General features: G+C 40.8%; 1 protein-coding gene across 2 annotated transcripts in view; it reads left to right on the top strand.

Annotated features, from left to right (window-relative positions):
- The window catches only part of SORBS2 (sorbin and SH3 domain containing 2), a 3,647,154-nt gene that overhangs the window by 1,179,684 nt on the left and 2,441,285 nt on the right, over positions 1-26,185 (top strand). For both annotated transcript variants that reach the window (XM_044062620.1, XM_044062621.1), the window contains one exon: positions 892-942. In XM_044062620.1, the coding sequence (XP_043918555.1) occupies positions 933-942 (10 nt within the window). In that variant the 5' untranslated portion in view covers positions 892-932. The remainder of the gene's footprint in view (positions 1-891; positions 943-26,185) is intronic.

The following is a 26,185-nucleotide window of genomic DNA, read 5'->3' as shown; positions in this document are numbered from 1 at the left end:
AGAGGTTTCCTTAACAAGTAGTAAGATTTCTCTAGAGTCCTACTTTTTAAGATGCTGTATAAATTGCTATTTATGTGATTATTTGCACCTTTTGCTCTGATCATAAGTATAAATGGTTGATAAGAACTTAGCCATGTAACTGGTTAGGTAATAAATTATTGCATTTTTATGCACCTCAATGCACTATGTGAAACAGCACATTTTCATTAGGAGACGATACATATCATGAATGGAAAGATTCAGCATATGCCTGTTGACTTAAGAAAGAGAAGATGTAACATTATAATATCAGTCTGATTTAATATGCTAATGGATTTACATGACAAGTTGCCATCTGTGTAGCTCCATCAGAATGGTACAACGACCACCGCATAAATATAGTTTAAATGATTCATGTCAATGTGTGTACTAACGAGGCTGGAAGTGTACAGGCTTGTTGAATTACTACAGTGCCCTGTCTAACTCAATTTTTATGTTTTGTGATGCAGAAAAAGCAGCATGACATACCAAAAGTTCCCATTTGTTGGTTACTAATGAAGCAATGCATGTCTTGTAGAACAGCGTAATATGTTAAGACTATAAAAAGACAGTAAGCTTCACACAGACTGCTCCTGTCTGTGAATATCTTCAGTACTCTCTCCACTTGGTTACTGTGAGATGCAGAGTAAGCCATTCAAACAGAATAAAGTTTCACGTCTACTGTGAGAGAGGCTTTGTGCATAGTGTGTTATACCTAGTTAGGAGATGTGCATGAACTGAAATGTGTTACGGGCAAATTTTAGATGATTAAATGAGTTATTACAGGAGAGTATTAGAACATTATGAATGAGTAATCCAGCTGTCTGAAAGAGTGTAAAGTGAGTCTAATATATATTTTTTGATGCATTGCAGGATAAACTGAAGGAATACATCAAGGAGAAATCACTGTAAGGATGGACACAGGTGTGTAGTACTGGCTGCTTTGGTTACCTTTTATTTTGGTTATGTAATAACAGTAAGGTAGTGATATATGACAACTGCAGACAAAACTGATGTTCTGGATAAGTATAATATAGTAAAATTTGCCTCTTTTGTAATCTGCCCCCTGCATACATGTACATGAGTATCTATATTTATATTGATTTTTATACCAAATGCATTTAAGTTGAAATTGCCTTGATTTCTAATGATCAGAACAAACTGATGACTGCCTGTTCTTACAATATCCAAATATTTCTAAAGAAATTCATCAGGCACTGTAGACTGTCCTTTCATCTTTGACGTGGGAAGTTCTTCAAGGGAGTGAGACAGCTAAAGAATGTAGACTTGTATCCAAAATAAGATTTATTTACCCTGACAACTGGTTTTGAATATCTGAAAGACTGGTGTGTAAATATGTATATTTCTTGTATAATTTGTAGGAAAGTAATATAAATATGGACTTTTTGAGTACAAGAGCATTCCTTTGGCTAAGCTTCTTCAGTATTAAGCTTTATAGATTCAGCTTCCTAATGATAACTTCTGTTTTAACATAAATACATCAGACAGATGTTTTGCAATGCTGGTATACATGATTAATTTAAATGGTTTTAAATGGGAATTTATGAGAAAACAATGTGCCATAAATAAACTCTAGGCAGCCAGCTGCTGTGAGAAAAAAGAGGGCAATTTATGTAATTAATATAGGATAACAGGAAAAAACAATTAAACTTTGTGGCTAAGCCTTAGTAAAATGATGTTTCCATTTTTCAGGCCAATTTTATGTGCAATATACTTTATTAGTTTGCATCATATAAAGTGTTTTGACTTTTATATCCCTCTGTCTGGCAAAACCTACAAAGGATACACAGGAACATTTTACATAAATATTTTTTGCAGCTATTTTACCGCCAGCAGCCCAGAATTTTGCACAGTAACTACTGATGACTGTGGTTCCAGTGACTAATATATTGGACACCAAACAGGACAGCGTAGTACACTGGAAATGGTCTTTAGGAAAAGCAGATGAATACACATAAGGAAGCATGGTACAGCAAAGGATATGAAGAAAGCAGTAATTCTTTTTTTAATCATTTTTATTGAGTTAGCACTTAGGACAGTAGACAACCATACATTTATATAAATGAAAACAAACCATATTGATATGTTTCAGCTACAAACATTATTCATCACATATAATCTTCTGTAAAGCCATTGTCAGTCCAGCATTACATAACTCACTCAGTTCCTGCCTTCCCTTATACCTCATTCCTCCTCCAAAACATTAGTTTGCATGTATTGTTCCCACAATTCTTGTTTTTTTATGTAATGAGTTCATACACTTTTCTAAAGATCCCACTTATAGTTCTTTTATCTCTGTTACTATGTTCACTACTTCAAATATGGTTGGTTTAGACACATGTGAAAATAAAAAGGTAGGCAAAACAATCCAAGCAGTCCCAGTGAATGAACGTGTTTATTTTTAATCCACAAAGGTTTTCGTTACTGTGCAACAGTAACTTCATCAGAAAACCAGTTTGCTTGATACGCTAAACTTTTAAATAGTAAGTGGTGCCAAAATAGAACCTAAAAACGTCACAGTAGCATCATACTAATTGAAATATGTTCACATTTGCCAGTTAAAGTGCTACAGCAGTATTTTTAGTTGTATTCGATAAAATACTTTTTAATTAGTTTATTAAAACCTTTTATAAAAAATGTAATACTTATTAAAACAGTCAAACACAATGTTAAATGGTAGTCATACATTTTATAGTGTTATTAGTTGGTTTTATGTAAATCAGAATTTACCTTTGTGCCTTCATATCACAATGTTAAGAGGCAAGTCATGTAAAGTACCATCTGTGCTAGTAAGTCCAAAGGTTGTTTAGAAACATTATAATGTTCCATCTCATGTTACATATTCCTCTATTGTGTAAATCTCAGAGTGTTGTTAGTTTATCATCAGTTAAAAATCTTTTTTTAAAAAACTTTTTTCATAAATAAAAAAATCTACCTCTGTGCGTTTCTCAGTTTCAGCACACAAGTAATATTACAATTTTCATTGAGGCCAGGTGCAGAAAACGCATCTAAAGTCAGTTGCCACTCCAACTCTCGGACCTCAAGTTTTATAGAGAAGGGACCGCCTCTAATGTCAAAAGGGATATGGTCAATAGCTAAAAAATAAAAACTATGCCCAGGGTAAACCCCTATATGTTTAGCCAAAGCATTATCTTCTTTATTCTTCCTAATGGCATAAGTGTGCTCATAAAGTCTTTCCCGTAGTTTGCGGTCAGTCTTTCCTACGTAAAAAGCTGGGCAACAGTCACAGGTCGCTAAATACACTATAGATTTAGACTCACAGTTAAATCTGTAGTTAATGTAGTATTTCTTATCTCTAATTACAAAAGAGTTAGCAGATCTTATATGGTTACACTGTCTACATGTACCACAAGGATATGTTCCCTTTAATTTCGAAAAGGTAGGAAAGTAATTTCTCCTTTCCAATAATGACTTGAGGTTACTCCCTTTTTTATATACAAATTTAGGAAACGACCCTAGCTTTTCCTCCAGTTTGAAATTTCCTTTAATAAGTTGCCAATTCTTGATTAAAATAGACTTAATTTGCTCAGAATCAATGTTAAACGTAGTGATAAAGCTAGTGTTGTATTGTTTGCCTGGGTTGGTAGATATGATACTGCCATGGTCAGGGGTTGCCGAGTGATTACTACCTGTCTCAATGCAAGTGTCAGTGACTCGAAAAAAAGTTACTTCACTGTTACAAAGTAAAGGGAAGTATGTTCTATTTTTCCTTTTACATTCGACTTCTTGGTATAAATCGTCAATCAGTGGTATTGGATAATTCCGATTGATAAACATTTCCTTTAGTAAGTGACACTCAGTGTAGAATGTTGTATCTGAGGAGCACATTCTCACAGCCCTAATAAATTGGCCTTTAACTATAGACCGTTTCTGTTTAAATGGGTGTGCACTATTGTAGTGCAAAAATGAATTGCAGTATGTAGGTTTCCTGAATATTGTCGACCCATATGAACTATTACCTATGTCCTTACTTAGTTTTACATCAAGGTAGTCAATTTGCTCAGTGTTAAAGTGGTATGTAAATTTGAAAAATTGTGTAGTACAATTAAAGTATTCAATCATAGAGGTAGCCTCCTCCTCGTTTCCACTATATAGGATAAAAATGTCGTCAACGAACCTGGTGTAATACCTGATTCGGGGTACGATATCTAAATTGTTAAATACATTTTCCTTCTCCCAATAGGCTACAAATAAATTTGCTACACTTGCACCACACGGTGAGCCCATTGCAATGCCCTGCTTTTGAAGGTAGTACTCTTTGTTAAACATAAAGAAATTAGATGTTAAAATTATATCTAATAACTCTGTAACAAGGTCAATTTCAACCTTGGTGGCCTTTAAGTTCTCTAACATTAATGCCAGCCATTCAACGGCTTCATTATGTGGTATTGAAGTGTATAGGTCGACTACATCCACTGTTAAAAAGTTCAGTGTAGGGTCAAATTGTAGGTTATTAATATTGTTTAGAAACATCCAGGAATCTTTACATATTTGTGGAATTAACTTTAAGTATTTCCGCAAAATGTTATCTACCAGTTTTGCACTTGAATATATCAAACTACCCCGACTGTCTATCAGTGCCCTCATAGGGGGGTTATTCTGAATCTTGTGTACTTTTGGTATTCCGAAGATTACCGGAACTTTTGGAAAAGAGACATCAATATAATTGTAAGTGTTGATGTCAATTTTCCCTCCAATAAACAAGTCTCTGTAATAACCTCTAATTCTGGTGTTAACAGTATTCATTTCATTTAAGGACGGCTTAATATAAGCCGGTCCATCTAATACTGTGCTCATTTTTTTATTGTAATCTATAATGTCAAAAATAACTAACCCCCACCCCCTTTGTCAGGTTTTATCACTCTCACTGGGGCACTGCATAGTGTGTGCAAAGATGTTGCCTGGTCTTTTGAAATATTAGACTTAACATATGTGTTCTTGTGGGTATGTGGTTCTGCAATATGTCTGATATCGAGCTCACATATATTTTCAAATAACATTAGTGCAGGATGCAGAGGCGGGTTGAATATACTCAGAGGTTTCAAAACTTCTGGTTCAGAAAAATCTACATTATTGAATAGTAATTTCAAATTTAGTTTTCTCACGTAACTTTTCAAATCAATTAATGTTTTAGCTACATTGAACTTCTTACTTGGAACAAATGTATTTCCATATGAAAGTAGTTCTATCAAATCCGGCTCAATATCAATAGTGGAAAAGTTATAGATTTTAAAGTCACCTTTAGAGTTAGTTAGTATATTCAATGTCAGGCCATCTGTCAAAACATCCTCCATTGTCATCTGCGACGGTTGTTCCAATTCTTGTTCTTCGGTTTGCGTGAGTTCCGAGCTCCTAAAAAATTATTATTTTTGTTATTAGGAGCCATTTGAGAGTTATATCCTGTAGGTTTACCTTGTTGGCCATCATGTATGTTTAAGTTTGCTCGAAGTCTGTCACTCCGTCTTAATTCTTCTACAGGTGTCTCATCAAGTTGTCCACTATTTATATTATTCGCCATAGCATTGGAACCTGAAGGCTGTGGTATTTGGTCAGGTGTATTATGTATAGTTTCAGAACATGCAGTAACCTTAAACCCTGTTGAACTAAGTTGTAGTTTGGGGTAAGCAGTACCTGAATTATATGCCTTTCTGTCCCGTTCAAGTTTCTTTGTTTTATTAAGTTTCAGTTTTTCAATAAGAGCGTCAATACTAGTAAAAATACGACTGTAGTCGTATTTATATCTAATGAAGTCCAAATCACTTTTTATCGAGTTGTCCAAGTCGTTCACTTCAATAGTCATCAAGTCAATATTCAAGGAGTAATGTTTAATCATCAGTTCTAACAATTGTACTCCCTGTTGATCAAACAAGATAGTTAAATCTTTGTAAAAAACAGAGTCTGGAAGTAAGCCAGTAGGAAAAAAGTTGCACCTAAGTCCCTTAGGCACTACCTTGTCTTCCAGACATTGTTTAAAGTATGCTACCTCTAGCTGCAGTTTTTTTAATTTCAGCATCTTTACGTCTAGCATTTTCAGTTTTTCAGCAATTACATGTGTACTTACTGATATTGATTCAGTATCCATCGCCGGTCGTTCCTGTTGTGGTAATGGACCAAAATTAAACTTCTCAGTGTTCTTGATCCAATCGGTCATTAGTGGAACGCCAATAAGCGCTGGGTCCAAGTTCTGTAAGCCGGTGCTGATAGCTTGTACATACGTGCGCTGTCTCGGTGAGTTAGATGTAGCAGTAGTCTCCATAGAACCATTGAGTACCCCTTCGCTCATTGTCTGCGAATTAAACCCAACTTGTCTAGCTGGTTGTGCTGGTGGTATCGATAGGTTACTACTTCCACTTACAGTGTTAGCAGGTAGTCGACTCATTGTGGGAGAACGTGCTTGTGTTCTTTCAGATTCCCTTTGGTCAACCGCGTCCAATCGGGTTGACAAACTGTCAATGCGTTGTGATAAACCAAGTAGTAAGGACTGAATGTCCAAAGGTTCACTCTGACTTTTAGAACCAAAAAGGTTCGGGCTGCTTGGGCTTGTAATACTACCAGAAGCCATCACAAACCAAGCACTCGGAAACACGAAACCAAACTAGTGAAAATAAAAAGGTAGGCAAAACAATCCAAGCAGTCCCAGTGAATGAACGTAAGTTTATTTTTAATCCACAAATGTTTTCGTTACTTTGCAACAGTAACTTCATCAGAAAACCAGTTTGCTTGATACGCTAAACTTTTAAATAGTAAGTGGCGCCAAAATAGAACCTAAAAATGTCACAGTAGCATCATACTAATTGAAATATGTTCACATTTGCCAGTTAAAGTGCTACAGCAGTATTTTTAGTTGTATTCGATAAAATACTTTTTAATTAGTTTATTAAAACCTTTTATAAAAAATGTAATACTTATTAAAACAGTCAAACACAATGTTAAATGTTAGTCATAAATTTTATAGTGTTATTAGTTGGTTTTATGTAAATCAGAATTTACCTTTGTGCCTTCACATCACAATGTTAAGAGGCAAGTCCTGTAAAGTACCATCTGTGCTAGTAAGTCCAAAGGTTGTTTAGAAACATTATAATGTTCCATCTCATGTTACATATTCCTCTATTGTGTAAATCTCAGAGTGTTGTTAGTTTATCATCATTTAAAAATCTTTTTTTAAAAAACTTTTTTCATAAATAAAAAAATCTACCTCTGTACGCTTCTCAACTTCAGCACACAAGTAATATTACAATTTTCATTGAGGCCAGGTGCAGAAAACGCATCTAAAGTCAGTTGCCACTCCAACTCTCAGACCTCAAGTTTTATAGAGAAGGGACCCCCTCTAATGTCAAAAGGGATATGGTCAATAGCTAAAAATAAAAACTATGCCCAGGGTAAACCCCTATATGTTTAGCCAAAGCATTATCTTCTTTATTCTTCCTAATGGCATAAGTGTGCTCATAAAGTCTTTCCCGTAGATTGCGGTCAGTCTTTCCTATGTAAAAAGCTGGGCAACAGTCACAGGTCGCTAAATACACTATAGATTTAGACTCACAGTTAAATCTGTAGTTAATGTAGTATTTCATATCTCTAATTACAAAAGAGTTAGCAGATCTTATATGGTTACACTGTCTACATGTACCACAAGGATATGTTCCCTTTAATTTCGAAAAGGTAGGAAAGTCATTTCTCCTTTCCAATAATGACTTGAGGTTACTCCCTTTTTTATATACAAATTTAGGAAAGGACCCTAGTTTTTCCTCCAGTTTGAAATTTCGGCGGTCCCTTCTCTATAAAACTTGAGGTCCGAGAGTTGGAGTGGCAACTGACTTTAGATGCGTTTTCTGCACCTGGCCTCAATGAAAATTGTAATATTACTTGTGTGCTGAAATTGAGAAGCGCAAAGAGGTAGATTTTTTTATTTATGAAAAAAGTTTTTTAAAATAAGATTTTTAACTGATGATAAACTAACAACACTCTGAGATTTACACAATAGAGGAATATGTAACATGAGATGGAACATTATAATGTTTGTAAACAACCTTTGGACTTAATAGCACAGATGGTACTTTACATGACTTGCCTCTTAACATTGTGATATGAAGGCACAAAGGTAAATTCTGATTTACATAAAACCAGCTAATAACACTATAAAATTTATAACTAACATTTAACATTGTGTTTGACTGTTTTAATAAGTATTACATTTTTTATAAAAGGTTTTAATAAACTAATTAAAAAGTATTTAAAGTAAGTGAAAGTAGTAACCTATCGATACCACCAGCACAACCAGCTAGACAAGTTGGGTTTAATTCGCAGACAATGAGCGAAGGGGTACTCAATGGTTCTATGGAGACTACTGCCACATCTAACTCACCGAGACAGCGCGTGTATGTACAAGCTATCAGCACCGGCTTACAGAACTTGGACCCAGCGCTTATTGGCGTTCCACTAATGACTGTTTGGATCAAGAACACTGAGAAGTTTAATTTTGGTCCATTACCACAACAGGAACGACCAGCGATGGATACTGAATCAATATCAGTAAGTACACATGTAATTGCTGAAAAACTGAAAATGCACTATACATAATACACCTGACCAAATACCACAGCCTTCAGGTTCCAATGCTATGGCGAATAATATAAATAGTGAACAACTTGATGAGACACCTGTAGAAGAATTAAGACGGAGTGACAGACTTCGAGCAAACTTAAATGTACATGATGGCCAACAAGGTAAACCTACAGGATATAACTCTCAAATGGCTCCTAATAACAAAAATAATAATTTTTTAGGAGCTCGGAACTCACGCAAACCGAAGAACAAGAATTGGAACAACCGTCACAGATGACAATGGAGGATGTTTTGACAGATGGCCTGACATTGAATATACTAACTAACTCTAAAGGTGACTTTAAAATCTATAACTTTTCCACTATTGATATTGAGCCGGATTTGATAGAACTACTTTCATATGGAAATACATTTGTTCCAAGTAAGAAGTTCAATGTAGCTAAAACATTAATTGATTTGAAAAGTTACGTGAGAAAACTAAATTTGAAATTACTATTCAATAATGTAGATTTTTCTAAACCAGAAGTTTTGCAACCTCTGAGTATATTCAACCCGCCTCTGCATCCTGCACTAATGTTATTTGAATAAATAAATATATGTGAGCTCGATATCTGACATATTGCAGAACCACATACCCACAAGAACACATATGTTAAGTCTAATATTTCAAAAGACCAGGCAACATCTTTGCACACACTATGCAGTGCCCCAGTGAGAGTGATAAAACCTGACAAAGGAGGTGGGTTAGTTATTTTTGACATTATAGATTACAATAAAAAAATGAGCACAGTATTAGATGGACCGGCTTATATTAAGTCGTCCTTAAATGAAATGAATACTGTTAACACCAGAATTAGAGGTTATTACAGAGACTTGTTTATTGGAGGGAAAATTGACATCAACACTTACAATTATATTGATGTCGCTTTTCCAAAAGTTCCGGTAATCTTCGGAATACCAAAAGTACACAAGGATCAGAATAACCCCCCTATGAGGGCACTGATAGACAGTCGGGGTAGTTTGATATATTCAAGTGCAAAACTGGTAGATAACATTTTGCGGAAATATTTAAAGTTAATTCCACAAATATGTAAAGATTCCTGGATGTTTCTAAACAATATTAATAACCTACAATTTGACCCTACACTGAACTTTTTAACAGTGGATGTAGTCGACCTATACACTTCAATACCACATAATGAAGCCGTTGAATGGCTGGCATTAATGTTAGAGAACTTAAAGGCCACCAAGGTTGAAATTGACCTTGTTACAGAGTTATTAGATATAATTTTAACATCTAATTTCTTTACGTTTAACAAAGAGTACTACCTTCAAAAGCAGGGCATTGCAATGGGCTCACCATGTGGTGCAAGTGTAGCAAATTTATTTGTAGCCTATTGGGAGAAGGAAAATGTATTTAACAATTTAGATATCGTACCCCGAATCAGGTATTACACCAGGTTCCTTGATGACATTTTTATCCTATATAGTGGAAACGAGGAGGAGGCTACCTCTATGATTGAATTTTTTAATTGTACTACACAATTTTTCAAATTTACATACCACTTTAACACTGAGCAAATTGACTACCTTGATGTAAAACTAAGTAAGGACATAGGTAATAGTTCATATGGGTCGACAATATTCAGGAAACCTACATACTGCGATTCATTTTTGCACTACAATAGTGCACACCCATTTAAACAGAAATGGTCTATAGTTAAAGGCCAATTTATTAGGGCTGCGAGAATGTGCTCCTCAGATACAACATTCTACACTGAGTGTCACTTACTAAAGGAAATGTTTATCAATCGGAACTATCCAATACCACTGATTGACGATTTATACCAAGAAGTCGAATGTAAAAGGAAAAATAGAACATACTTCCCTTTACTTTGTAACAGTGAAGTAACTTTTTTTCGAGTCACTGACACTTGCATTGAGACAGGTAGTAATCACTCGGCAACCCCTGACCATGGCAGTATCATATCTACCAACCCAGGCAAACAATACAACACTAGCTTTATCACTACGTTTAACATTGATTCTGAGCAAATTAAGTCTATTTTAATCAAGAATTGGCAACTTATTAAAGGAAATTTCAAACTGGAGGAAAAACTAGGGTCCTTTCCTAAATTTGTATATAAAAACGGGAGTAACCTCAAGTCATTATTGGAAAGGAGAAATGACTTTCGTACCTTTTCGAAATTAAAGGCAACATATCCTTGTGGTACATGTAGACAGTGTAACCATATAAGATCTGCTAACTCTTTTGTAATTAAAGATAAGAAATACTACATTAACTACAGATTTAACTGTGAGTCTAAATATATAGTGTATTTAGCGACCTGTGACTGTTGCCCAGCTTTTTACATAGGAAAGACTGACCGCAAACTACGGGAAAGACTTTATGAGCACACTTATGCCATTAGGAAGAATAAAGAAGATAATGCTTTGGCTAAACATATAGGGGTTTACCCTGGGCATAGTTTTTATTTTTTAGCTATTGACCATATCCCTTTTGACATTAGAGGCGGTCCCTTCTCTATAAAACTTGAGGTCTGAGAGTTGGAGTGGCAACTGACTTTAGATGCGTTTTTTGCACCTGGCCTCAATGAAAATTGTAATATTACTTGTGTGCTGAAATTGAGAAGCGCCCAGAGGTAGATTTTTTTATTTATGAAAAAAGTTTTTTAAAAAAAGATTTTTAACTGATGATAAACTAACAACACTCTGAGATTTACACAATAGAGGAATATGTAACATGAGATGGAACATTATAATGTTTCTAAACAACCTTTGGACTTACTAGCACAGATGGTACTTTACATGACTTGCCTCTTAACATTGTGATATGAAGGCACAAAGGTAAATTCTGATTTACATAAAACCAACTAATAACACTATAAAATTTATGACTAACATTTAACATTGTGTTTGACTGTTTTAATAAGTATTAAATTTTTTATAAAAGGTTTTAATAAACTAATTAAAAAGTATTTTATCGAATACAACTAAAAATACTGCTGTAGCACTTTAACTGGCAAATGTGAACATATTTCAATTAGTATGATGCTACTGTGACGTTTTTAGGTTCTATTTTGGCGCCACTTACTATTTAAAAGTTTAGCGTATCAAGCAAACTGGTTTTCTGATGAAGTTACTGTTGCACAGTAACGAAAACATTTGTGGATTAAAAATAAACTTACGTTCATTCACTGGGACTGCTTGGATTGTTTTGCCTACCTTTTTATTTTCACTAGTTTGGTTTCGTGTTTCCGAGTGCTTGGTTTAGACACATGTCAGAGGTGACACGCCATGATGTTTTCAGTGACATGATGAGTTACCAAAGAAACTTAATGAACACCTGTCCGTTTTTTTCCGGACTGTCCAGAAAGAAAGGGCTTTGTCTGGATGTCCAGAGTTTATTATGTAAACCCAGAATTCTATGCTGTTTCCACCCTTCTTGAAGCTGATTGGTAACCAGTCAGCACAGATTCAACAGAGCGCCAGTGATGGAAGCTGAAATTTTGCACCTCGTGACAGTTATCTGTAGTGCTGCTTAGACAGGAAGGTTGTATCTGTGGCATGTGTGGGAAGTCTGTCCAGTCCACTCGCTCCATACTTCAAACTTCACTATAATACTGGCGGCGGCAACATCATCACCTCTCCACTCTCAGTAAAAAAAATGTAAGTTGTGACAGCTTATTTAAAAAATGCAAAGCAGCATTAAAAAAACTTCACACAACAAATGAACAACCGAAAAAGGCTGCCGAGGAAACTCTGCAACAATAAATGTTTTTAAGCACTTTTGTCCCCTTAATTTAATACAGAACTTCTACAGAAAATAAATAAATTTATTTTAAAATTACTTTTTTATTTCTGAAGTTCTGTATTAAATTAAAGGGACAAGAGTGTTTAAAAACATTTATTGTTGCAGTTTCCTTGGTTGTCCGTTTGTTGTGAAAGCTTTTTCTTTAATATTTCAGAAACTTGTGATCATATGTAGAAGTATAATGTTCCAAGTAGTCAGAAGGCACAGCTCTCAACTGTCCAGATTTTAGCAGAATATCCAGATTTTTCAAGTCATAGTTTAGTTCTGTTTATGATCACTTTCTTCATAACGTTATACAGTAAATGGATATTTTAAGTGACACTGCATTTCAAGTATTATGAAAGATTCATTTGTATCATCAGTGGTTACATTCAGGGCAGTGACATATGTTTTGTACCTGGCTAACTATCTTCCCAGCTGTTGTCCTATATTTTTTGCGTTGCATTCATTACCAGCTGTAACACACAAGATATACCTAGTGACATTTTCTTCTATGCACTTTTCTGCTGTACTGTGGCTGCCTTATTTCTACTCAGTGTGCTCTTAGATATGTTGGCTTCCATGTTTCTTTACTGTCTTTGCTTGCTTTCTTCTTAAAGTGAACTGGAAAGTTACATAACTGAAGTTTTCTTTCCTGCTGTTTGTCTAGTTTGGTGTAGTTGCCTTAAATAAAACACAATGGGCTGGATTCACGATGGCTTGCACGGAGTCTAAGAGTAGTGTAAGACTCCATGCAGCCATCATGTCCGACGAGCGATCCACGAACAGCCTGCAGGGGCATGTAAGAGAGCTCCTAAAATGGCTCTTACACGGACAGGGCTTGGATATGCAAATTATCTCACTTGCAGCCGAAAGGCATGCAAATGAGGTAATTTTACGATCCAGGAAGCACAAACCTGTCTGTGTAAGAGCTGTGTTATCTGCAGAAATGTACTCAGTTGACAACTGAGTACCGTTCTGCAAATAGCACAATGGAGCCTTGTCAGCTCCAAATAAAGGTTGCATATGTTCCAGGAAGCATGCCAATGGCCAAATATGTGGCCACTGGCAACGTACCTCCATGCAAAATTAAAATAAAAATGTTTAAACGTAGCGCAGTGCCGCGCAAATGGTCTGCACTAAAAAAAAAAAAAAAAATTCAACAGAAAAATATTTAAAACCCATAAACATGGGTTTTATGCAAGCCATCAATATACAATATAAGGGAATAGCAGGCTGAAAACAACATAGCCACCGAGTAGGGTTGCTAAGGGGGGAAGCTCAGTGTAGGACATGTAACTAAGCATTAGTAGGCAATCCTATGTAAATGAGTGTTAGGATAGTGAATCGCACTTTTACATAGCATATGAGCACATCCCCTGGAGTGTAGGAGTAGGATAAGGGGGAGTAACAGAGTAGGAGATAGGTGACATCACAGGGGGGTATGTATGAAAGAAATGAAGCTCATTGGAGCAGAGTGGGATGTGAAAGCTGTCAGTTAGACATCATGGAAAGAGGTGTGTCAACAGGTAGACATGGGAAAGCCAAGAAATGGAAGGTGTACACTATGGATAACACCAAAGTTTCTTGATGAGCGTGCATGCGCGTGTGTGCGCACTGGGAAGCCCGAGTAAGACGGAGTGCACAAGTGTAAGCATGAGTGCACGCGTTTAAGCCTGAGTAAGCATGTAGAAGCCTGTTTAAAGACCTGTAAGTGTATTTGTGCTGGTGTGTGTGCGTTTTAACCTGAATAAGCAAGTTGTAGTCCATCTAAGCATGGGTGCGCGCGTGTTAGCTGCTGTGCGAGTGTTTTCTCTTGTATGCGCGTCGCTCCCCCTGAGGAAGCAGAGAGGAAAAAGGAAGCACAACAAATTGTAGGAAGCTACCAGGTACTAGCATAGCTAGCAGGTGAAAACAATCAGAATCAGGCAATTACACAGGCAGAACAGTAGCCCAGCCCAGCACTGAAAACTCTGCAAACAACAGTGCAGTATGTTTCTCTCAACAGACACTGCAACACTGGAGTAAGCTACTAGAAGTGAAAACTGAAAAAGCTTCACTCAGACAAAAAATGCTAGGGGCTGCCATAGCTGTTATAAGGCGACATATGCAACATGCTGAGGGTGGTGACAATGCAAATGCTGCCGGACAACCCACAGTGAGGAGACGGAGAAGAGTGTACAGGCCCAGGGTCACCTACCAGGGGTTACATGAGCTGGAGATAGTGGAGCGCTATAGAGTGGACAGAGACCTCCTGCAGCAAAGTGTTGAGCTGTGCAGGCCACGCCTCACACACAGAACCAACAGAGGGGAACCCATCCCAGTGGAAACCAAGGTATGTGTTGGCCTAAGAATACTAGCAACAGGTACCTTCCAGAGACCAACTGGTGATATGATGGGGATATCACAGGCATCAGCATCCAGGGTACTGCACCAGTTCCTGGATGCCATGTCAGCACATGTTGGTGATCATGTATATTTCCCCAATTCCCGTGAGGTATTGGCCAGCAATATGCGTCTCTTCCAGCAAATAGCGGAATACCCTGAGGTAGTGGGTGCAATAGACTGCACGCATATATGCATCAAAGCACCAGCCGGTGAGCGGGGTAGGGCCTACATTAACCGCAAGGGCTTCCCCTCCATCAACTGCCAGGTTGTGTGTGATGCCCAGGGCATAATAATGAATGTGTGTGCTGGCTGCCCTGGAAGCTACCATGATTCCCATATCTGGCATCTGACGCAGCTGTACCAGACATTTGCCAATGGGGACATCCCACATGGTCACCTACTGGGGGATGCTGGCTATGCACTGGAGCCGTGGCTGATGACACCCATCAGAAATGCACACACACCTGAACAGGAACGCCATAATGAGGCACACGCACAAACACGTAATGTAATAGAGCGTGTGTTTGGGCTGCTCAAGTCACAGTTCCGGTGCTTGGACACATCTGGTGGAGCCTTGCAGTACTCACCAACTACATGTACCCAAATTGTCATGGTATGTGCTATGCTACATAATATGATTCTGCGAAAACAGCTGCAGCAGGACCAGCATAGGCCCGGCCCAAACAGCCCCCCACCATTGCCAAGGCCATCACAGGCAGAGCGTGACTCGGAGGAGGAACAACCTGAGCCTGCCCCAGTAGGCAGAAGGAGGCGTGCCCAGTATGCCTTGGACTTGGCAAAGAGGCAACACATAGCACATACACTGGCTCAGTAGGAACCCTGGAAATGATACCTCTCTCTGACTCACACATATAGTAAAAGGGATGCCTAAGTTGACACAACCTGCTTTCAAACATGTACAGGGAGTGTAGTATGTGCATCCAACATAGGCAGCCCTGCAGCACCACCTGAGGCATGATTGCCATGTGTTAAGCAATGTAACACCATGTAGTATATGCAAACTTGATGACCCTGAGTAACATCCTACCCTCACCAAGCATGATGCCACAATATGAAGACAAGATGATCAATTACAACAATTGGCTTAAGTATTGTTGTTAGTCAAAGGGGATCCAATGCCTGTCAGCCTGGGATGACATGCTGAGCAAGACACGATGCTCTGCTAGGGATGGCTTGCACCTATCACCCTGGCCTTTTGGATACTGACAAAGGCTGTTGTCACCCCCATAGTGCCTTGAATAGGTAAGGCTCAAAACACAAACCCACCTCCATAGGTATCACAAGGGATATGAAACTAGAAGTAATGCTACCCAATGCCAGAAGTCTAAACTGCAAGATGCATGCAGTCCAAACTCTCCTCAGCATGGAGAATGTTGATATCTGTGCAGTAACAGAAACCTGGTTCAAGGCTCACAAGAGCACCCTAGCACTACCAGGTTACACCTCATACCATGCTTTACAGCCCCAAAACATGGAACAAACTACAAAAGGAGGGTGAGTATCAATAATTGTCAAGGATACCCACACCCCCAGGTTGGTGCCACAGCATGAAGCAGCACAGACTATCCACGTGCAAGTAACACTGGCTAAAGCTGCCTCCCAGTTCGTAGCCTGCTACACACCACCCTCCTAAATCCAGGAACCCCACTTGGCCTACTTGAGAACACATGAAAATATGAAGGTCTCTCCAAACAACATTATATTGGGTGACTGCAACTACCCAAACATAGACTGGGAGCATTATTCTAGCTCCAACACCCTAGGCCAAATGTTCCTAGAATTCATAAACCGAAATGCTATGGAACAACTTGTCACCACTCCCACAAAAGGGGTAAACATACTGGACCTGATAATCACCAACATGGGGACTCTATGGCCAAGATGAGAAGTGTATCCCTCACTGGTAAGATCAGACCATAGAGTAATCTCACTGGATATTCACATCCTGACCCCAGTCCCTGGCCAGAAAACCACAGTGAAAAACATGTGTAAAGCAAATTATGCACTCCTCCAAACTGAGGTGGAATCCATTAAAGCCCTTGTGCCTGTGGAAAATATGGCCCAGACCTCAGAACCCTTTATAAATGCATGCTATGAACACCTTCAGGAATGCATGGATTATGCAATCCCAAATAAAACCAAGACCCAATCCTCCAAAGGCAGGCATCCTGTCTGGTGGACCCCAGCCATCAACAAACCATGCAAGAGAAGGAGGAAGCTACTACATGATAGAGCAAAACCCAAAAAGGGAAGGCATCACTGATCAGTATTATGACAAAAAACTATGGCCACACATAAAATCCTCTAAGGCCAGCTACGAGATAAAAATTGTACAGGACACTAAGGATAACCACAAGGCTTTCTTTACTGATGGTAGGAACCTGGGTGGGAATTCCCAGATATGCTCAGAATTAGTCCAAAATGACAAACAATACACCAAACCCACAGACATTGCCAACATCCGACCTGACAGGTTCAGTGCAAACTCCCCCCCCCACCAAAAGGCCGAACATCTATCCCAGCAGAGTGCTGGCCCCCTGACATTGCAGATGCTCAGGTAACAGCCAGCATCTCCAAAGCAAAACACACAGCATCAATGGGACCAGATGGTGTCCCGGGCTGCATCCAACATGAAGTCCAAGAAGAATTGAACACCAAATAAAACTACTGCTCAATCTCAGCCTTACCACAGGATATGTACCCAAAGAGCAGTGTACAGCAACAGTGGTCCCTCTCCACAAAGGTGGTGCCTGAATGGATACTGCAAACTATCACCCCAGAATCCTGACTAGCTTGGTCTGCAAAGCTATGGAAAGGATCATCATGGACCTCAGAAATAAAGATATTGGGGACCTACAGACACTGGACCCTACCCAGTGTGGCTTACTTAAGGGCAGATCCTACCCTTAAACCTGGTTGAGTCATTTGAAACAGTCACCAAGGCCATTGATGAGGGGAAGGTGGTCCACACAGCCTACCTGGACCTTGCAAAAGCCTTCCATACAATACCCCACTTGGTCATTATAGATAAGCTCACCAGCTTAAATATAAACCCCTATGTCACTAGATGGGTTGCAAACCGGCTCAAGGACAGAACTGACATGGTCAGAAATGCTGGAGCCATGTCAGAGTCCAAACCAGCTACAACTGGCATCCCACAAGGCTCGGTCCTGGGACCCCCCTTGTTTGGTATATATTTCTCGGAGGTACAGGCCAACATGGAAGGACTGTGTCTGAACAAGTTTGCAGATGACTACAAACTGGGCGCCATATCTGACCCTCCAGCTGACACAAGCATCCTACAAAAGGGCCTCATAGAAACAGACAACTGGTGCCAGAGCCATGTCATCAAGCTAAACGCAAAAAAGTGTATAGTCATCCCCTTTGGAAAAACAGTAAGTGCCCACCAATTACCACATAGGTGGTAACCCATTAAGTACAGAAGAAGTAATAAGAGACCTGGGGACACAAGTTGATAGAAATCTCGCATTTGACAACCATGTGGCCGTAGTGGTTATAATAACATTTCATATACCCACCTAATCATGAAGGTATTCACATCTACATCAGGGGAGGTCATCGTGCCTCTTCAGTCATCCTTCATCAGGCTCACAATTGAGTACAATGCCCCTTGTGGGATGTACCTTAGCAGACACCTCCAGCAACTGGAAAGACCCCAAAAGTACCTCACCAGGAGGATCAAAGGGCTATTGGCAAAGGCTCTTGCTACCCCCATAGTGCCTTTTTTAGGCAAGGCTCAAAAGACAAACCCACCTCCATAGGTATCACAAGGGATAAGAAACTAAGAGTAATGCTACTCAATGCCAGAAGTCTAAACCTCAAGATGCACGCACTCAAAACTCTCCTTAGCATGGAGAACATCGATATCTGTGCAGTAACAGAAACCTGGTTCAATGCTCCCAGGAGCACCCCAGCACTACCAGGTTATACCTCTTACCATGCTTTTCGGCCTCAAAACTAGGACCAAACCACAAAAGGAGGGGGAGTATCAATATTCGTCAAAGATACCCACACCTCCAGGCTGGTGGCACAGCACGAAGCATCAGAGACTATCCATGTGCAACTAACAGTGGGTAAAACTGCCTTCCAGTTTATAGCCTGCTACAGACCACCCTCCCAAACCCAGGAAACCCACTCGGCCTTCCTGAGAACACTGGAAAATATGAAGGTCTCTCCAAACACCATTATATTGGGTGACTTCAACTACCCAAACATAGACTGGGAGCATTACTCTAGCTCCAACACCCTAGCCCAAAGGTTCCTAGAATTTATAAACTCAAATGCTATGGAACAACTTGTTACCACTCCCACAACAGGGGAAAACATACTGGACCTGATCATCACCAACATGGGGACTCTATGCTCCAGACCAGAAGTGTATCCCTCACTGGTAAGATCAGACCATAAACTAATCTCACTGGATATTCACATCCCGACCCCACCCCCTGCCCTGAAAACCACAGTGAAAAACTCTAAAGCAAATTTCACACTCCTCAAAACCGAGGTGGAATCCTTCAAAGCCCCTGGGTCTGTGGAAAATATGGCCCAGACTGCAGAATCCTTTATAAATGCATTCTATGAACACCTTCAGGAATGCATGGATCATGCAATCCCAAATAAAACCAAGACCCAATCCTCCAAAGGCAGACGTCCTGTCTGGTGGACCCCAGCCATAAACAAACTATACAATAGAAGGAGGAAGCTACTACATGATAGAGCAAAATCCCAAAAGGGAAGGCATGTCTGATCAGTATTAGCAAAAACTACGGGCACTCATAAAATCGTCTAAGGCCAGCTTGAGAGAAAAATTGCACAGGACACTAAGGATAATCCCAAGGCTTTCTTTAGTTATGTTAGGAACCTGGGTGGGAATTCCCAGATATGCTCAGAATTAGTCCAAAATGACAAAAATACACCTAACCCACAGACATTGCCAACTTCCTAGCTGACAGGTTCAGCGCAAACTTCTCCCCCCCCACCAAAAGGGCAAATATCTATCCCAGCAGAGTGCTGCCCCCCTGACATCTCAGATGCTCAGGTAAGAGCTGCCCTCTCCAAAGCAAAAACACAGCATCAATGGGACCAGACGGTGTCCCGGGCTGTGTCCTACATGAACTCCAAGAAGAGCTAAACCCAAACATAAAACTACTGTTCAATCTCAGCCTTACTACAGGATATGTACCCAAAGAGTGGCGTACAGCAACAGTGGTCCCTCTCCACAAAGGTGGTGCCTCAACAGATCCTGGAAACTATTGCCCCATAAGCCTGCCTAGCTTGGTCTGCAAAGCTATGGAAAGGATCATCATGGACCTCATAAATAAAGATATTGGGGACCTACAGACACTGGATCCTACCCAGTTCGGCTTTGTGTAGGGCAGATCCTGCCTCTTAAACCTGGTTGATTTCTTTGAAACAGTCACCAAGGCCATTGACGAGGGGAAGGTGGTCCACACAGCCTACCTGGACCTCGCAAAAGCCTTCGATACAATACCCCACTCAGGCATTATAGATAAGCTCACCAGCTTAAATATAAACCCCTATGTCACTAGATGGGTTGCAAACTGGCTCAAGGACAGAACCCACATGGTTAGAATTGCTGGAGCCATGTCGGACTCCAAACCAGTTACAAGTGGCGTCCCACAAGGCTCAGTCCTGGGACCTCTCTTGTTCAGTATATATTTCTCGGAGGTACAGGCCAACATGGAAGGACTGTGGCTGACCAAGTTCGCAGATGACTGCAAACTGGGCGCCATAATCGACTCTCCAGCCGACACAAGCATCCTCCAAAAGGGCCTCATAGAAACAGACAACTGGTGCCAGAGCCATGGCCTCAAGCTAAACGCCAAAAGTGTATAGTCATCCCCTTTGGCAAAAACAAAGTGCCCACAAATTACCACATAGGTGGTAATCCATTAAGTACAGAAGAAGTAATTAGGGACCTGGGGACCCAAGTTGATAGCAATCTCTCATTTGACAACCATGGCCAAAGTGGTTAGAAAAACATTTTATATAGCCCACCTAATCATGAAGGGATTCACATCTAGATCAGGGAGGTCATCGTGCCTCTTTACTCATCCCTCATCAGGCCCATAATTGAGTACAATGTCCCCTTTGGGATGTACCTTACCAGACACCTGCAGCAACTGGAAAGACCCCAAAAGTACCTCACCAAGAGGATCAAAGGGCTCAAACAGATGCCATATGCTGACCGGTTAAAGAAACTCCAGCTCTACTCAGTGGCATACCACCTGCTCAGAGGCGATCTGTGCCTGATGTATAAAGCCATGTCCAACCCGGAATTAATGGACATGCTGCACCTCAGAAAATCCAAATCCCATTGAGCTATGTGCTCGAGAGACTTGAACCTCAGCACTGAAATAAATAGGACATGCTGGAGGGACAGATTCATAACCCAGAGGCTCCCTTCACTCTGGAATAAAATCCCAGTCCAGGTTAGGCAGAGTCCCTCATTGACTCTCTTCAAGAGGAATCTTGATGAGTGTATGGGAGATTGTAGGTTTACCCTGGGTATCACTTTTATGTCACAGTTAGACAGAGGCACAGTATACTAACCTTGAAAAATGTCATGGCAAACACCAGTTAAAATGTGTGTTGAAGGACAAACACACTCTGACTAGGATTAGAAATGCCCTAGGGCACATAGCCTAGTGTTTGTCAATGTCCACCCAAGTTGTGGAATACACTAGTAATGTTGGACAAGCCTGGTTTAAGTAGGCCATAGCTGAACAAAATGCAACATGGTCATACCTTAGTCTGGTGTGCTCAGTATGAATATTTAAAGCAGTGATGGGACTCAAACCCAGGATACTGTGCACCAGAGTGAAAGGACTGAACCACTACACTATGACAATATTACAGTGTTTGGTCAGTATGAAAGAATGTTGACAAGTGTATGCAAACTGTCCCATGGAAACCCTGCAGGCACAGCATAATCCCTGTTGGGTTCAGACACAAAGCAGTTGGGCAGTAAGAACACAACATGACTTCCAACACACACACTATAAATGTCAACTATTGTTCAAGTTCACACACAACCACAAATGTAGTGGACCTCAGATCTCAACATATGGAAAGGTCACACTGGGCATGCTCACACACTTTGATAAATGAGACATATGTCAGGCAACAAACCATGGAAAGCCTGAACTGGGCATGCTCACACACTTAGGCCATGTCTCAGTATAGCAGTCGGCCACACATATCTGGCATTTGTATGTGTTAAGCCAGGAACCTCCCACAATACAGCAATCTGCCCAGTGCACACAGTTAAATGACAATAGAGACATAAGTAATATACTGGAACCCTGTCATGATCAAACATCTTCCACAGATACACAAGTTGTTCATAGAAACAGGGAAAGCTATGGCAATAAAGACCTGCAAACAGTTTATCAGCAACAAATATTGTGCATCCCAAACATAAACATATGGGTTCAGAGGTCGATACTAGGCTGTTTGCCCTAGGGAATACATAAGCCTAGCCAGAGTGTATTTGGCATCTGCCTCCCCAGTACAGTAGCCTACTGAGCCTCTGAAAAGTAGGTCACAGAAGGCACCGTTTAAAACTAGTTTGCTGTTCCTCCATCAAGCAGGGACACAGTGGAGATCCCAGGGGTTGAATTTGCAATGTCACATCCATGTGGCTGGAGTTTGCTGGAAGAGGGTTGGCGAGGGGCTATGTCTAACATTAATTGGGATTCAATTCCAGACTGAGGGGAGCCTTATCTGTAGTGTCTGGGCAATTTCACTGTCAAAACTTGCAAGTGATGATTTTGAGGGATTGAAGTGTCTTGCCAATACTGTTCAGAGATGTCCTCCCTCTGTGGGATATTGCTCTGTTATGTATTAGCTCCCTCCTTCTGTTGTACAGCTTATATATGGCTGGTGTCAACCAGACAGGTCTCCTGTTGTGGAGGAGTCTTGGTTTTATTTGGGATAGCATGATCAATGAAAACCTGCAGGTGCTCATAGAATGCATTTGTAAAGGATTCTGCAGATTGGGCTGTATAATCCTCCAGCACAGGGCCTTTGAAGTATTCCACCCCAGTCTTCACAAGTGCAAAGTCTGCTTTTGAGAAATACTTTGTTAGCAGTGATTTCCTTGCCTGTGGGGTGGGGATCGGATATGGATGTCCAGGGAAAGTTGGTTATGGTCATATCTTAACAATGGTGGTCTACCTCTGGTGTGGAACATAGAGTCCCCATGTTGGTGATGATCAGGTCCAATATGTATTCCCCCTTGTGGCTGTGGTGACTGGTTCTGCCATAGCACATGGATTCACAAATTGTAGTGGCTGTAGGGTGATGTTGTTGAGGCCTGAGTAGTTCCCCCAGTCAATATTCCTGTACCTGAAGTTAACCACTGTAATGGCATATGTGAACACCTTCATATCCCACACTGTTCCCAGGAAAGCCAAGTGTGGTTCCTGGATATGGGAGGGGGTGGTCTGAACTACACACCAAACCAAAAGGCAGTTTTGCACAATGGTAGTTGTATATGTATGGCCTGTCATGCTTAGTGCAGTGGTAACAACCCAGAGGTGTGTGTATCTGTGATGTATATAGGTTCATAGGTTCATACTAGGCTATCTGCCCTAGGGCATTTATAAGCCTAGCCAGAGTGTGTGTGGCTTTCGCCACCCCTTGGAATGAGAATACTATGCCCATTTAGGGTTTAGTTTACTGTGCCTCTGTGTAGTAGTGACACAGAGATGACCCCGGGGTAAACCTACGAACTCCCATCCACTCGTCAAGATTTCTCTTGAAGAGAGTCAGTGAGGGGCTCTGCCTAATATGGACTGGGATTCTGTTCCACAGTGTAGGGAGCCTCTGGGTTATGAATCTGTCCCTCCAGCACGTCCTATTTATTTCTGTGTTGAGGTTCAAATCTCTCGCTCTCGTGGCTCTGGTGGATTTGGATTTTCTGAGGTGGAGCATGTCCATTAATTCTGGATTGGACATGGCCTTGTACATCAGGCATAGATTGCCTCTGAGTAGGCGGTATGCGACTGAATAGAGCTGTAGTTTCTTCAGCCGGGCAGCATATGACATATGTTTGAGACCCTTGATCCTCTTGGTGAGGTACTTTTGGGGTCTGTCTAACTGCTGCAGGTGTTGGGTAAGGTACATCCCAAATGGGGCATTGTACTCAATTATGGGCCTGATAAGGGAAGAGTATAGGGGCACGATGACCTCTCTTGATCTAGATGTGAATCCTATCATGATAAGGTGGGTAATATAGAAGGTCTTCCTAACCACCTTGGCAATGTGAGTGTCAAATGAGAGGTTACTGTCAACTTGGGTCCCTAGGTCCCTGATTACTTCTTCCATACTTAATGGATTACCACCTATGTGGTAATTTGTGGGTAATTTGTTTTTCCCAAAGGGTATGACTATACAGTTTTTGGCGTTCAGTTTAAGGCCATGGCTCTGGCACCAGTTATCCATTTCTACGAGGCCTTTCTGAAGGATGCTTGTGTCCGCTGGAGTATCAATTATGGCGCCCAGTTTGCAGTCATCTGCGAACTTTGTCAGCCACAATCCTCCTATGTTTGCTTGCACCTTGGAAAAATAAATGCCGAACAAGAGGGGTCCCAGGACTGAGCCCTGTGGGATACCGCTTGTGACTGGCTTAGAGTCTGACATGGCTCCAGCAATTCTGACCTTGTGGGTTCTGTCCTTGAGCCAGTTTGCAACCCATCTTATGACATATGGGTTTACATTTAAGCTGGTGAGCTTGTCTATGATGCCCGAGTGGGGTATTGTGTCGAAGGCTTTTGCAAGATCAAGGTAGGCTGTGTGAACTGCCTTACCCTCATCAATGGCCTTAGTGACTGTTTCAAAAAAGTCGACCAGGTTCAAAAGGCAGGATCTGCCCTTGACAAAGCCGAATTGGGTAGGATCCAGTGTCTGTAGGTCCCCAATGTCTTTGTTTATGAGTTCCATAATGATCCTCTCCATAGCTTTGCAGACCAGGCTCATCAAGCTTATGGGGCAGTAATTTCCAGGGTCCGTAGAAGCACCTCCTTTGTGGAGTGGGACCACTGTTGCTGTACGCCATTCTTTGGGTACGTATCCTGTAGTAAGGCTAAGATTAAACAGCAGCCTTATGTGCGGGTTTAGTTCCTCTTGGAGTTCATGTAGCATGCAACCCGGGACACCGTCTGGTCCCATTGATGCTGTGTTTTCAGCTTTGGAGAGGGTGGCTCTCACCTGGGCATCTGAGATGTCAGCGAGGCTACACTCTGCTGGGATAGATATTTCTCCTTTTGGGGGGGGGAATTTGCACTGAACCTGTCTGCCAGTATGTTGCCAATGTCTGTGTGTTCAGTGTATTTTTTGTCATTTTGGACTAACTCTGAGCATATGTGGGAGTTTCCACCCAGGTTTCTAACATAACTAAAGAAGGCCTTGTGATTGTCTTTAGTGTCTTTTGCGATTTTTCTCTCAAAGTTGGCCTTGGATGATTTTATGAGTGATCGTAGTTTTTTGCTAGTACTGATCAGAGATGCCTTCCCTTTTGGGGATTTTGCTCTGTCATGTAGTAGCTTCCTCCTCCTGTTGTAAAGCTTGTTAATGGCTGGGGTCCACCAGACAGGATGCCTGCCTTTGGGGGAATGGGTCTTGGTTTTATTTGGGATTGCATGATCCATGCATTCTTGAAGGTGTCCGTAGAAAGCATTTATAAAGGATTCAGCGGTGTGGGCTGTGGTTTCCACTGGCCCAGGGGCCTTGAAGGATACCACTTCAGTCTTAAGAAGTGTGAAGTCGGCTTTTGAGAAATTCTTCACTGTGGTCTTTTGTGCTGGGGGGGGGCGGGATGTGGATTTCCAGTGAGATTAATTTATGGTCTGATCTCACCAATGAGGGGTATACTTCCGGTGTGGAGCATTGTGTCCCCATGTTTGTGATGATCAGGTCTAGTATATTATCTCCTCTTGTGGGAGTGGTGACTAGTTGTTCCATCGCATTTGAGTTTATGAATTCTAGGAACCTTTGGCCTAGGGTGTTGGGGCTTGAGTAATGCTCCCAGTCTATGTTTGGGTAGTTGAAGTCTCCCAATATGATGGTATTTGGAGAGACATTCATACTCTCCAGTGTCTTCAGGAAGGCTGAGTGGGGTTCCTGAGTTTGAGAGGGTGGTCTGTAGCATGCTACAAACTGTAGGGCAGTTTTGCCTATGGTTAGTTGCACATGGATGGTCTCCAATGCTTCGTGCGTTGCCACTAACCTGGAGGTGTGGGTATCTTTGATGAATATGGATACTCCCCCTCCTTTTGTGGTTCGGTCCAAGTTTTG

Source organism: Protopterus annectens, chromosome 2.part1, assembly GCF_019279795.1.
Source record: "Protopterus annectens isolate FY-2018-M chromosome 2.part1, PAN1.0, whole genome shotgun sequence".
Lineage (NCBI taxonomy): Eukaryota > Metazoa > Chordata > Ceratodontiformes > Protopteridae > Protopterus > Protopterus annectens.
The sequence above is the reverse complement of the archived record's forward strand: the minus strand, read 5'-3'. Positions and strand labels throughout refer to the sequence as shown.